The sequence below is a fragment of the Castor canadensis genome, chromosome 5 (genome assembly GCF_047511655.1).
Source record: "Castor canadensis chromosome 5, mCasCan1.hap1v2, whole genome shotgun sequence".
NCBI classification, from domain to species: domain Eukaryota; kingdom Metazoa; phylum Chordata; class Mammalia; order Rodentia; family Castoridae; genus Castor; species Castor canadensis.
In genome coordinates this window covers 5,694,688-5,708,023 of record NC_133390.1, presented here as the reverse complement: position 1 = coordinate 5,708,023, position 13,336 = coordinate 5,694,688, and the positions used below count along the sequence as shown (strand labels likewise).

At 42.7% G+C, this 13,336-nt stretch overlaps 2 protein-coding genes across 4 annotated transcripts in view; both read right to left on the bottom strand.

Moving 5' to 3' along the window:
* Positions 1-1,030: 1,030 nt before the first annotated feature.
* Positions 1,031-7,340, bottom strand: Psmg1 (proteasome assembly chaperone 1). Of its 2 annotated transcripts, XM_020186489.2 has the most exons (7): positions 7,152-7,340; positions 6,318-6,424; positions 5,177-5,328; positions 4,541-4,603; positions 2,719-2,917; positions 1,700-1,836; positions 1,031-1,240 (listed from the first exon to the last, which is right to left on the bottom strand). In XM_020186489.2, exons 1-7 carry the CDS (start codon positions 7,280-7,282, stop codon positions 1,166-1,168), a joined length of 864 nt encoding a protein of 287 aa, XP_020042078.1. In that variant the 5' UTR covers positions 7,283-7,340; the 3' UTR covers positions 1,031-1,165. The 2 variants fall into 2 exon arrangements, with proteins under 2 accessions (XP_020042078.1, XP_020042079.1); XM_020186490.2 differs by lacking the exon at positions 6,318-6,424 and having other exon boundaries at positions 7,152-7,294.
* Positions 7,341-8,414: 1,074 nt separating this feature from the next.
* Brwd1 (bromodomain and WD repeat domain containing 1) overlaps positions 8,415-13,336 on the bottom strand; it is a 102,385-nt gene continuing 97,463 nt past the window's right edge. For both annotated transcript variants that reach the window (XM_074072634.1, XM_074072632.1), the window contains one exon: positions 8,415-11,004. In XM_074072634.1, the coding sequence (XP_073928735.1) occupies positions 10,613-11,004 (392 nt within the window). In that variant the 3' untranslated portion in view covers positions 8,415-10,612. The remainder of the gene's footprint in view (positions 11,005-13,336) is intronic.

Here is a 13,336-nt window from a genome sequence, read left to right as displayed (position 1 = left end):
ACAAAGGAAACCAAGTTTAATCAAGGAGTTAGAAAATGTAGGATGTCCTTAAGCCACCACCACTACACAGTAAACAAACCATCTAGAAAATGCAGTCATCTAATCATTCAGTAACTAGAAAGTAGGAATAAACAGGAAATAAGCGTTTCTCAACTTCATCATTTCAAATTCTTCGTCACACAAATTCTTCGTCACATGTGCAGCTTAGACTGTGATCTGTGAGGCACTGTGGCTACATGGAGTTCACGATTCAAGTCAAAGCCAGGGATGACCCTGAGTGCACAAGAGTGGTGACACTCCGCCAGCTTGCCTCACAAGGAGTCAGATAGGACTGAGGAAAGGACACACAACTTTCTGTTTCATTTTGAGCAAATACATAACTTTGTTACCTTGTCAATTTTCATCTGCAAAACAAACTAAAAAAACTATAGATCTCATAAAATATCTTGGAACTTTCCACCTATTAAGAATCATCAACTTTCCAGCCAAATGTGGTGGCTCATGCCTTTAATCTCAGCTACTTGAGATAGGAAGGAAAGTGATTTGAGGGCCACCCAGGGGGAAAAAAGTTAGCAAGACCCCATGTCAGAGAACAAGCTGTGTGTGGTGGGGTACATCTGAAATTCCAGCTACATGGGTAACTTAGGCAGGAGGATCATGGTCTAAGGCCTCACTTGGCAAAAAAGTGAGAGACCCTATCCAGAAAAATAAGTAAAAAGCAAAAAGGGCTTCAGACATGGCTCAAGTGGTGGAGAACTTACTAGGAAAGGACAAGGTCCTGACTTCAAACCCCAGTGCCACCAAAAAAGACAAAAGGATCAGCAGCCTTCAGACATTAGGCAGAATTTCTGCACCTAACTATACTTTGTCATACTAATACAATCTGTTGAAGTCTGTAGTTTTTCAAAAATGTAACTATATTACCTTTAAAATTCAAATGAAAATACTCCCACCTAGTGGATAAATGAAAAATGTCTGGCTTATTTCAGTTATGAACCGTATCACCATAAAGAAGGAATTAAGATTATAATTAATTGTATAAGTTTATTCTGTTTTATCACCCTGAAAATATAGCCCCCAGCCACCAGTAATAAACAAAACAGTGCCCCTGCCCCCTTAAAGGAATGAATGCACAGGCAGCAGACAGCACATCACAGCCTTTGGGTCAAGTGTAAATGTTGCTCTGAGTCTCATTTGTTGTCATCAATTTCTTCAGTATCTCTGTGCTTCGAGGAAGGTTCTGGAAGGAGAAGAAAAGGTGTCAAGATTTCAGTTAAAGGCACTGTGCACTCAGCCCACACACTCTAGAAACAAGATGAGCAGAGAAGACGGCCCCAAGCGGCAAAGGCCACCTTCACCGCCTCGCTCACAGGAAAAGGGGAGGTGGTCACACAGCTCAGCCAGCCCTCCCTTGCCCAAACCCAGATTAGTCAGAGGGACTTCTCAAGCAGTACCAACATCTGCCCACAGACATGTGGACGTGTCTGCACTGCGTCAATCTATATAGAGAACAAACAGTCGCCACGTGTAGGGTACCATCTAAAGGAGAGGGTGACCGTCAAATTGGAACCGCCAGGCTGGGAAGCTGACTTGAGAAGAACGAAAGGCTCTCTAAAATGCTGACCACACCCCAAACATCTGCGTGCGTTAGGTTTGTTAGGACAGCTTGGTCACCCGTTCAAATGAGCTCATGCCTTACCTTAACCAAACCCCTCAAGCTTCTGGAGGACAGGATGGGCTTAAAAGCTTCCACCGTAATGAGGTCCAGTTTCATCATATCAGTGTAGCACAAGTACAGAATTGCAGGGATTTTCCATACCTGACAGTAACTCAGAACTACAAACACGCAACGAGAAGACACTTCAGTTTCCTATTAAAGGATTTCTGAATTAGACGCCTTTAAATAACATGAGCAATTTTAACTAGATGAAAGATTAAAATCTTACTAACTATAATAAACAAAATGAATTACATGTAAATAGCAAGTGACTATTTAGTCACTTCTCATTCTACTAAACTTAACATGAAAGACCAAATAAACACCTTTTTATGCTAGACCTAGTGGTACACACCTATAATCCCAGCACTCGGAAACCGAGGCAAGAGGATCTTGAGGCCAGGCTAGCCTACATAAATTCCCAGCCCAGCCCCAGCAACATAGCAAGACCTGCCTCAAAAAAACACAAAACAAATAAACAAAAAACCTCAACTTTTTAAACAGTGCATTTAACATACAAATTATAAAAGATAAACTACTGAAAATAAATGATAATCTATTTCTGACATGACAGCAATGTATAATTAGTGACATAACAGAAACATAAAAACAAATACTAAAGCAACCATCAAGTTTCAACACACAAAACTTTCTATCTTGATAATTTAGATGTATGTGACCAACTTTTTTTATATAAACAATTTACATCTAATACTGGCTTGCATTTTGAGTTACTGCAGACCAAAAAGAAATAGCAAGCTTGAAGCAGGACAGTTAGGAGAGCAGAGCTGCTCACATAAGATCGCTGCTCCAGAAAACTGAAACTCAAATCAAGTTCTTGTACATGTAACTACAGGCGGGAGTGTTCCTTAGCCCAAACACAGCAGTATATTGGCATCAGTGACCATTACCCCCTACCTCAAAGAAATCTCTAACAATAAACTAACAGTCATCAGTAAAGCTACAAGCTAAAATGCCAGTGTCACACACTCTAATCCCACCTGCTGCAGGAAGATCGTGGACAATGTTTGGCTGTTCCAGCAGTGAGCAGCAAGCAGGATCTTGGAAATTCTGTGTTTTTAGGGCTCTCAGGAAAGGAGAAGGAAGGCTGCCAGTAGATTCTGAGGTTTTATAGTCGGTGACATGTCGACATGTGAGAATAGTTATCTGCATGTTCTTCTTTGGATGAGGACCAAAAACCTGACACAAAATTCATTTCAAGTTAAACAAACATAATTTGGGAGGGCCAGGTATAGTGGCACATGCCTGCAAATCCCAGCTACACAGGAGATGGGAGATGGAAGGATCGCAGTTCGAGGCCAGCCTCAAAAGGTAGAGCACCTGCCTAGCAAGTGTGAGGCCCTGAGTTCAAACCCCACTGCCAGAAAAAAAAAAGCAAAGCAGTGGCTATTATTTGAACTAAAAACTAAGAAAGATAATACTGCTCCCAGACTTCCTGTCATAATTGGAAGGGTCAGATGTCAGGACCACCTGGCTGATGTGACCCACGGAGCAGTGCTGACCAGGCATCCTTGCAACTCTAGTCAGTGTGTTCATTTACTCTACAGGACAAAAGCAGCCAAGTGTTCTTTTGACATAACCAATCACCCAGCCTAATTGAAAAATACAATTAAGATAGTCATTTCCTAACATTCTAACCTTTTCCCCCAGAAAAAAAGATATATGTACTCTAAATATAAAATCACCTAAGGATAAGATGGTTTACATGTCTTTCCAAATAACTCCTCATTTAATGAAATGCAAATTTTTAGTAAATGTTGCTAACTAAGCCAACTGGTTTAAAATAGGTATACACCGAATTTCTTACTTGTGGCAGATTTGCCTTTAATACCAGTTACAACACAGCTGAGGCTTAGCTGCAGCGTTGCTGGGAAGCAGGGAAGGCCTCGGACATGCTCCATTTACAACACAGTGGGAGCAAAACTGACAAACGCCTGAGCGATCACCGGCACACACAGTGCACGGGTATGAAAGCGCTACTGACGCCATGAAAACAAATCACCCTGCGTCTATTAAACAATCAAAACAAACGCTGAAACATACACGCAGCTGGAGTGTTCCTTAGCCCAAACACAGTCTGAAATGTTCCCAAATCCACAACTTTTTGAGTGTCTACCACAAGTGGAAAAGTTCATACCATCAAATTTTGTTTCATGCACAAAATTATTTCAAATATTGTATAAAGTTACCTTCAGGCTAGAAACATAGGTGGATGTGTTTAAACTTAGGTTCTATCCCCAAGATACATCATTATGTATGTGCAATTACTCCAAAATCCCCCAAAAAACTGAAATTTAAGATACCTCTGGTCCCAGGCCATTTCAGATAAAGGATACTCAACCTCTAACACAACTGCCAAAATCATGGTTTTTCTCTGAAATTCCTAGTTGAATTCAATTCTTCACTCAAAAAATAGTTTTACTGGAGACATCCTAAGTACACGATTTCCCAGCAGAACGAAGAGTCAATCTACTCATGCCTAAGGCTAAGGAAAATGAGTGCTATTCTGAGGCTGAAGGGGGTGGCTGCTGACGCCTTTCCACACCCCTGCTCCCTGTGGGTTTGCCGCTGCACAGCATACTTTAGTGCTCCTCCCGTGACCTATGTCCCTTACCTCAATCCAAATTACTGTATTAGATTAGCCAAGTTAAATTATTTTATTTTCTATGTTCTATAACAAAGCAATACTTTTACAGGAAAAATATCCCAATTTTTCCTGAGTAACATTTGACTGCTCAGGCCTAATAGCAACTGGAAACGGCAGCTCCTGCAGTCCAGCCCTCCGCAGGTTTTACCTCTCACCTTTTCCAGCCACTGGTGTTGCTGATCTTCGGCCACATAGCAGCTGCACTGACAAAGGAGAACCTGGCAAGTCAAACACCAACATTTTTACCAAGTCAAACTGTACACACGCTCCAAAGTGTCACCTATAGGTGTCACGTGAACAGTGATTGACTTAACACTGCTACAGTCTGGATCTGCAGTGTTCCCCACAGGCTCATATGTTTCTAAGTTTTCATCCACCCTCCCCAATAGTGCCAAGCACTCTCATTAGAGAGGTGCCCTTGAAGGAACTTGTCTTTTCTTCCTCCCCACGTTGCTTCCTGCCCACTATCCCACGCACTCCAGTCTAAAACCAATGGGTCTGCTCATTCGTGGGCTGGAACCTCTGAAACTGTGGGCCAAAATAAACCTTTTCTCTTTATAACTTGCTGTTATAGCAGCAAAGATGATTCACACAAACACTTAGAATACTTATTTTCATGACTCTGCTACTGGCCTATTCATTTTTCTTTAAAATGTAAGAGTTAATCCATTAGTGGAAATTGATATCAGAATAAAGAACACGTAAAGAGAGCAACTGAGAGCCTTGGTATAAGAGACAGTGAGGTATACTACCAGTAAACATTCTATGAACGGAGCTAAACTCCCACATACCGAGGGGTCTGATTTGAGTTGATAAAACACACAGAAAGCCTCTGTGGGGGACAGGTGCACAGTGTCTGTCGTTCTGCACCATTCATTCCAGAGCTTAGTACAACCAACTTCTTCCCAGACTCCTGAGTTCATAACAAATGATGACAAAAACGCTGTGGGAAACAGTTCAAAGAAGTTAGTGCTTGGTTCTGAAAATACATTTCTTATTCATAAAAAGCAAGCTCAAGTTACTCTAGAATTTCAAGCTAAATTCTGAGCCATTTGAGACTATCTAAACCTACCACTTTCCAGGGAAGGAAACTGAGGCCAGCCACACCCTGAGTAAGACAGTATTAACAGCCAGGGGGTGGAAGACAGGCTTCAAAAGACCATCCCTCAACTCTGCCAAAAAATTTTAGGCCAGTCGAACTTCATAAAATGAGTGAAAAGTTATTATGTACTAACATTCTGCAAGAACTATGGGTACCTTACAAGACAGGGGATCTTAAATGGGGCTCCAAGATGCTTTCTTCAGAGCCTACAAATTCCTTATAAAGGTCCACATGTGTACTTGTACGCAGACACCGTTCTATCTTTGGAGAATTGATACCTACAAAGAAGGCAGAACTGAAGGGCTCAAAAATGTCAGCAATCACTGGAGGCATGGCTCAATGGTAGAGAGCTTGCCTGGCATGTGTGAGGCCCTGGGTTCAATTCCTAGTGCCGTCAAAATAAATAAATAAATAAACAAATAAATAAGCAATTATTGTTAAGAGTTCTCATTTTCTCAAAAACACCTAAGCAAATCTGAACACCTTAACACAACAGAAATGTTCCTTGAACTATAATTTCCTGAAGATGAAAATAATTTCCTTTAAACGTTATTGTTTACTTTTAAAAGATGGGGACTGGAGTGAGGCTCAAGTGACAAGAGCGCCTGCCTAGCAAGCAAGGCCCTGAGTTCAAACCCCAGTACCACCCTCCCCAAAAGAGGGAGGGGAAGGGTCAAAAGATGGGAGAAGTGAACAGACAAATACACTGCACTCAGAAACGAGGTTACTCAACCATGACTTTTTCTTAAGTAACCCACACGTGAAATCTATGGGCACTTCAAATCTTGTGCTTTCAACAAAACGTCTACTTTTCTGCATTTTTCACTTACCTACTGCATTACTTCCTATAGCGATTATAAACTTGGAACAAGGATGTTTTTCTAGCAGAGAAACTTTCAGGGATGTTTTTGTTTGTCTTCGAAGAAGGTGCACCTCCCTAACACAAGAAACACGAGGCTGAAAAACTTAGACCCAGTGAGTGTCCACGAGCAACGGGCACCCTACCACGGGGCCGGCGCCCCAGGAATGGGCACCGCGCGCTCGGGCTCTGTAAGGACGGAATTACGATCGCCACCAACCAAAGGGTCAGGCAGGGACGCCCAGAGGAAGGGCTGCCGGGGCTTCACGCTGCGTCCTGGCCGCGGCCGCCCTGGGCGTCCCTGAGGCGCTCGGCAGGGCTCGGCTTCACCGATGCGGGGCGGCCTCCAGGGCAGGCCGGGGACCAAGCGCTGATCGACCGCAGCAGGAAGCCACCTGCCAGCCAGAGCTCTCCGCGGGTGCCCGCCGAGGCCTTGGGGGGCTGATCGGCACAAACCAGGTACGCCTGGCATTGGGAAATTAGTGGTAACAGCCCACGTTCCTTAAAAAAGCCTGAGTCGAGAGGCGCACCCCGGAACACGCAGAAGTGAAGGGCCGTCAGAGGCGCGCTCGGTGGAGGGGAACCCGGGCGAAATCGCCTCCCCGCTGAGGTTCGCGATTCGCGGCCGTTCGGGGCACGTTTCGGGTTACAGATCCGCCTGCCGCTCACAGAGCGCCACCCGACGCGCGGGGCGGCCGCGGACAGCCGCGTGCGCCCCCGGGACTCCCAGCCGCAACGGCCTCCGCCCGAGCGCCGCCCGGGACCGCGACCGCGACCGCGGGGCGGAGGCTTCCCGCTGCCTGACCTCTTCCGCGCCAGCTGCCGCCGGACCTCCCGGTCGTCCGGCGTGTCCCTTCTTCCCTCCTCTTCCTCTTCGTCCTCGGTCCCGGCTCGGCAAGGTGCCTTCACCACCTCTCCGAAGAACGTGGCCGCCATGGCCACCCGGACACCCGCCCCGCACTACCGCGGGTCGGCGGGAAGGCGCATGCGCACGACCACGCCCCGGTCGTCTCTGCACTCTCGCCTCGCGCCCGACCACGCCCCGAATCGTCCGCGTGCCCCGCCCCCCGCGCACGACCACGCCCCCGACGCGCCTCCGGCAAAGCCCCGGCATTCAGAGCCGCTGTGCTTCTGGTTCTCAGCCCGAGCCACGCGGGAAGACACCGCCACGCGGGAAGACACCACCACGCTGGAGGTATGCGGGCTAGAGGGGTCCGGAGATGCGGGCTGGGCCGCTGAGGCTGATGGACACCTTCCCGTCCGGTAGGTAAAGGGCCCCAGGAAACGCAGGTCTCAGCCACCCCCTCGCCAGTCCGTACTGCACTCCCGGCCTCTCCGTCCTTCAGTCCTTTACCTTCCCTCGCCGTTTGTAAGGACAAGGCTAAACTTGGGAACACCAGGTACCTGCTCCACACTTGTGCGGAAGACCATAGACTGGGCGGGAGCCCGCGCTGGGCGCTCACGCCAGCTACCTGGGAGGCTGAGATCGGGAGGATGAAGGTTCCAGGCCAGCCCAGGCAAATAGTTCAAGAGACCCCCGTCTCCAAAATAACCAAAGCAAAATGGACTGGAGGTGTGTCTCAAGCAGTACACAGCCCTGAGTTAAACCCCCAGTCCCACCAAAAAAAACCCACCTTTACTCTTGACAGCTCAAAACTGATACCTGGCAAGCTGATGCAAAAGGCTTTTTTTATGTCTTCTTAAAAACGTGGCCACTTGTAATACAAAATGTTTTCATTTTAAATAGCCTTTCATTAATAAGCCAAGTTTATGATTTAGAGTTGTCTCTTTTTAGTGTGTGCTCTGAGACAAAAGTTCACAAAGCACTGTTCCAATCAAAAGGGGACAGCTGTCTTAACTGAAGCGAAATTATCCACTGGCGCAATGGGAACAACCGTATGGTAGGTTACTTATACTGAAATGAATGGCGCTGCCTGCATTACAGAACCTTTTCAGCAAATAGTCATAAAGGGAAGTACTTCTTTTAGATCAGAGGGGTCCTTTGGAGAAAATCAGAAAGATCAACATTGCTAGAAATACCTTGTTTTACAAAGTGTGACGATCAAAATTGTTTACCAAAAATATATGTATTTCGCAATTTTACACATCTGTTGAAGAAACAGTTCTTTAAAAGCTTTAACATTTAAGAGTAAATTAAGACCAAATTGATAGCCAGAAAGCCAAAGGAAGCTTCAGGACTTGATAGTGAGAATACACAAAATCACCAATACGGTGTTTTACAACCTGACAGCGCCTGGGTTAATTTGTCTAATAGAACGAGTGCATCCCTTTGCCTCTTTTTGTTAAGTAATCTGTTATTTTACCAGTAAAATATTTAATTTGACTTCTCAGGTACATTATGAAGAAATCTCTCCTGGAAATCTAAAATTATTGTAGATAATAGTAATAGTTATACATTTGTTGGCTGTGATTTAAATTCTGCATACATTTCAGAGAGAACAGTTTTATAAGAATGTTAAGTTTTAAACAAATGCTCATTTCATGCAGTTACAACTTTTAAAAAGGCAAAAATATGTTCAAATTGAATAGTAACCCAGAAAAAGGATTCCATTATGAAAGACTGATACGCTCTCAGATTGACAGAAATTAACCCTACTGCCAATTGTAAATTCATCGCACTGAGACTGTCAAAACCCTCGCATAAGTCTTCACTGAGAGTTAAATATTTTCATTTTATGGTATTTCTTGAGGATATAATATGCCTCATAAGTTTCTGTGAAATTTGGGACTGGAAATAATTTTAGCATTTTGTTAAAGCTCAAAAATCAAACCCCAAGCACCTAAAAATGATAGTTTTATTACAAATTCTTCCCCTTTCTCACCTGTACCAGTATTGCAAATTATACTACAAAAAGAGCAAAGGACACAACTGTAGGTCAGAGTATTCTGCCTTATACTGAAAAAAAAAAAAAATTAAAAAACAGGTTTTCTTAAAACAGACATGCAACCACAAATTTCTCAAGTAATCTAGACACATTGGTCCATCTGCATAACCAAAAAATAAGCATTAGTCTTAATGAAGAAGAAACACCTAGGTTTCTAGACTTTTACTTTTTCAGATTTACACATGCAAATCATGTATTAAATCACATACTTTTAAATGGGAATACAGCTTGCTTGAGACATTTTTCCAGTAACATCTCACTGTCAAAAAGATTTGATGGTACATTCACAGATCACATCAGGTGATCTTAATTTCAACAAGTATCTGTTAACAACAAATTAAACCCGTTTAAAGTAGAATTATTTGTATACTATGACCAGATTTTCTAAGCCTAGTAAAGGCCACAATGAAATAGGCTAGACATGCTGCCGTTAAGTTTGTTGTGATGAGCTTGCAATAAATTTGCTTGGTTTGAGTTCTAATTTTTAAGGTGCTGTAGAGAAACATAAGAGAATTTCACTTTATCATCTAAAAATAAGACTTTTCATCTTGTTATACTTTCTGATTAAAACTAAGCCTGCCTCTTAATTTTTACTGCTACATGAAACAAGCATAGTAGTCACATTCATAGCTTTCATAGAAAAATATATATTCCCTGAATCAGTCACACCAAGTGGTCATCATTCAGTATGAATGCCAATGTTAAAAACAAAGACATGAATGAGTTTTGTCTGCCTCTTTCCAACACTGCTTCGGAGCTCAGTAACATCGCCAACGCTGAATTCCCCCATTCTTTTTGTTTTTGACCTTTGGGCATATGAATCATAGCAACTAGAGCTAGTTTAAAATCTTGCTTTATTCAAAAGTCAAACAGGCTCACTGGCACTTGGCTTTCGAAATGTCCCTAATTTTTCCCCTTTAATTTCAATACTGACATTATAGTCATGGTGGTCTGAATTTTTATACTCTAATGGAAAACCCTTAAAATTAGTACCAGGTTAAGAGTCTAAATTTGTTTTAGTCCTTAAAAGGCTTTCCTGCATATTCCCATTTTCTTTAAAGAATCAAGAGATTTCAAGAGCTTTGTTTCCATGAAAAAACAGCAGTCCTAGGGCAGGCCCTGTCTTCTTCTTGCCTCTACCTAACACGCTCGTAATCCACTTGCTCCTCAGAGCTCCCTGCACTGCTTGTCTGTCCAGGGGCTGCCTGGAAGCATTCCTCCCTCTGTGACCCCAGAGTCTAGCTCTTAGAAATTCCCTCCAAAGCTCCAGAAAGGGGCAGACTTGGGACTGGGAGCAGAACATAGCTGCAGTTTGCTGGAGGCCTGATTGTCTTCAGATACCACCTCTACCTTCTTGTCTCTACTGTGCTTTTCCTTTCCTCGGTTTGAACCGCCTAAAATAAAGCATTTTGCTATTAAAATCTTCTAGCTCCTTCTCACTTTCAGAATTTATGGTTGCATCATCCTCTTTATAAACACTCAGTAACTTTTTCTTAGCGGCAGCAGAAGCATTGCGATGGGGCAGTTTTCTGCTACTCCTCCTAATCCAGACATTCTCTGGTCCTGAAATTGTTTCTTTTAGGTTACTCATTATCTTTATTTTACTGGCAGCGACAGTGGCACATCTGCGGGCAACTCTCCCAGGCACCATTTTGGCATTCAGAGTTTCACTAGGCATCTGCACTGCGTCCTTCTGATTATGGATACATGCTCTCATTTTTGTATTGGGTTCTCTGTCTCTACGAACAGACTCTGAAAAATGAGTGAAAGTTCATGTAAATGCAAAAACCTTGTCACACAAGATTTTACTACTTACATTCCTCAACATTCACCACCTGGCCCCTAAATGGCAACTTTTGTTTGCTTCATGTGAACTACTTAAAAACAGAAATGATAATGTTGACACAGCCTTGCATTTCTTTATCTGAGGTCTATGAGGATAACTGTCACTTTTAACATAGTAGCAGACTTGCATTACAAAGCCACTAACCTAAAAACACTGTGAAAATCCAGGGTTTTATTTAAATTGCAACCACATATGTTTTACATTTTTGGTGCCATTTCTAATCCACCTTCAGACTACCTTGAAATATTTAATACCAACTCCTGAATAATCTTCCTAGACCCTGAACAAGAAGAAACACTGTCATGACTGAAAACAGCATCAGCTCCAGCTCCAAGTCCAACACTGGCATGTCCCTCTTTCAAAAAATTAAGCTGGTAACTGGCAGAAACTATATAGCCTAGATTTTTTTCCAACTACTGAAACACCTTATTTAACTGGAATTATTAAGTCATTTGTTATTCAAATTTTTCTGAGCTAGGTTATGTGCCAGACAGAGGCTTAGAGTAAAGAGCTGAAGAATAATTAGACCCAGACGTGTAGCTGCTTTTAGGAACTTACCCGACATGACCTAAGTGGGAAGGGGGTGTCAAAGGCAGCCTCTAGAGAATGCTGCAGAACGATGTTTCTCTTTAATGGGTGGGTTTTCAAAAACAATTTTGAGTTTTGTGGGGAGGGGTTAACATTGCCACCTTCTAAAGTGTGACATCAGGTCAAGACACTCAGAAAAATCACTAAATGTGAATAATTCTTCACCAGTTCAGTCACCAGTTAAAAGTTAAACTTATTGAATGGCAAGTAAGTTTAAAACCTTGGATGTTTTTAGGGGAAGGAGGAGGAACAATGGCTAATCTTGCTCTTCACAACACAGTTCTCTAGTCATTCTTATGGCTCTCAAAAGATCTGTGATGACTCTTGTAATTATTTTACAAAAACCTAACGAAAACGCTATAAAGTATGAGTTTATACTTATTTGCTGTATTTACTTTTTAAAAGAAATATCTCAGCATTACTAACTTGTAGGCAGGAGAAAGAATCAGAAGTAAATATTTCACTAGTGAAAAGCAGCAGTCACAGACAATTCCTGACAAATCCTGTCAAGCATGGCCCCTAACTCACTGCAGCTCCCCGGCTCGAACCTGTAACTTGCAGGCCAGGCTGTGTCTTGTCTGTGAGAACACCACACCAATGCGCACAGACTAGGGAGCCACTTAGGACAAAGAGGTGACTACATTCCACACACCCATTTATTTCAGAGGAGATTAAAGAATGGTTTTTGGTTGTTGCTAAAATGACAGCTCCATTTACTTTAGTATTTTGGTAATTGATTTAAGTTGGTTCCTAAATAAATGAGTTACTTTAGAATGTTAAAAATCTTGTTTGCCTGGCATGCAAGAGGCCCTGGGCTAGATCTCCAGCACTGCAAAAAAAGTAAAAATTAAATTTCATGTGGGAGGTGAAAAATCAAAGATTTATTTTTCTGATAGACTGGGTCCTAGAGAGAGACTGTTAGAACCTACAGTGGGTGAGTGAGTTGGTGTGGTCCAAGCACTGGGTCATATTTTCAAAATTAAGATTCCTCCAACTTTTAACCACTGACAACATGGGTCATCTCTGAAACATTTTCCTTGTGCAACCAAGGGGCAAGGGCTGTAACTGATTGTGCTTCTCCTTTGGAAATCCAAATTCCTATTTAAAGTTTTTAATAAATGATAAAACTTACCTTAAAATTGACTTAAAAATTAAAGTACACCAAGGAAGTCTACAGAGCACTGGTAATTAAATTCAGTGAGGCTGTCAGTCTTGCCACAGCTGAGAAAGACACTCGACCTACTCATCCTACATGCTACCAGAGACTGTGACTCCCCTTCCTCTGCCATCAGATCCAGGAAAGCAATCCTTGTGGAGACGCCAATTAAGACTTGATATTTTTCTACTAATTTAATACTGGAAACCAACTTGGCCCTTAATGCAAAAGACTGGTATAAATCTCTTAATTTTGAGACTTCTCCATTATCCTTAGGCAACCTTTGTACTTTAAGAGCAAAAGTTTCTTAAAAATGTAAGAAAAGACAACATGGCCCAAGCGTTGCATTCTTTACTCTTCAATCCTTTCCATTAGTTCACAATTTGGGCTACAAGTAGGATTAACATTTACTAATCTAGTGCATTCTGAATTTTTTCCACACTGCCGTTTTCTCCCTTGCTTTAACGAATGTATGTATGTCTGTATTATGTATG

What these genes read in the sequence shown, in the direction of transcription:
- Psmg1 (XM_020186489.2), bottom strand. Translation starts at nt 7,282, where the DNA reads ATGGCGGCCACGTTCTTCGGAGAGGTGGTGAAGGCACCTTGCCGAGCC. An exon ending in CGGCAGCTGGCGCGGAAGAG is followed by an intron (nt 6,425 to 7,151) that starts GTCAGGCAGCGG and finishes TTCTTGTGTTAG; the next exon opens with GGAGGTGCACCTTCTTCGAA. An exon ending in AACTCAAATCAGACCCCTCG is followed by an intron (nt 4,604 to 5,176) that starts GTATGTGGGAGT and finishes TTGACTTGCCAG; the next exon opens with GTTCTCCTTTGTCAGTGCAG.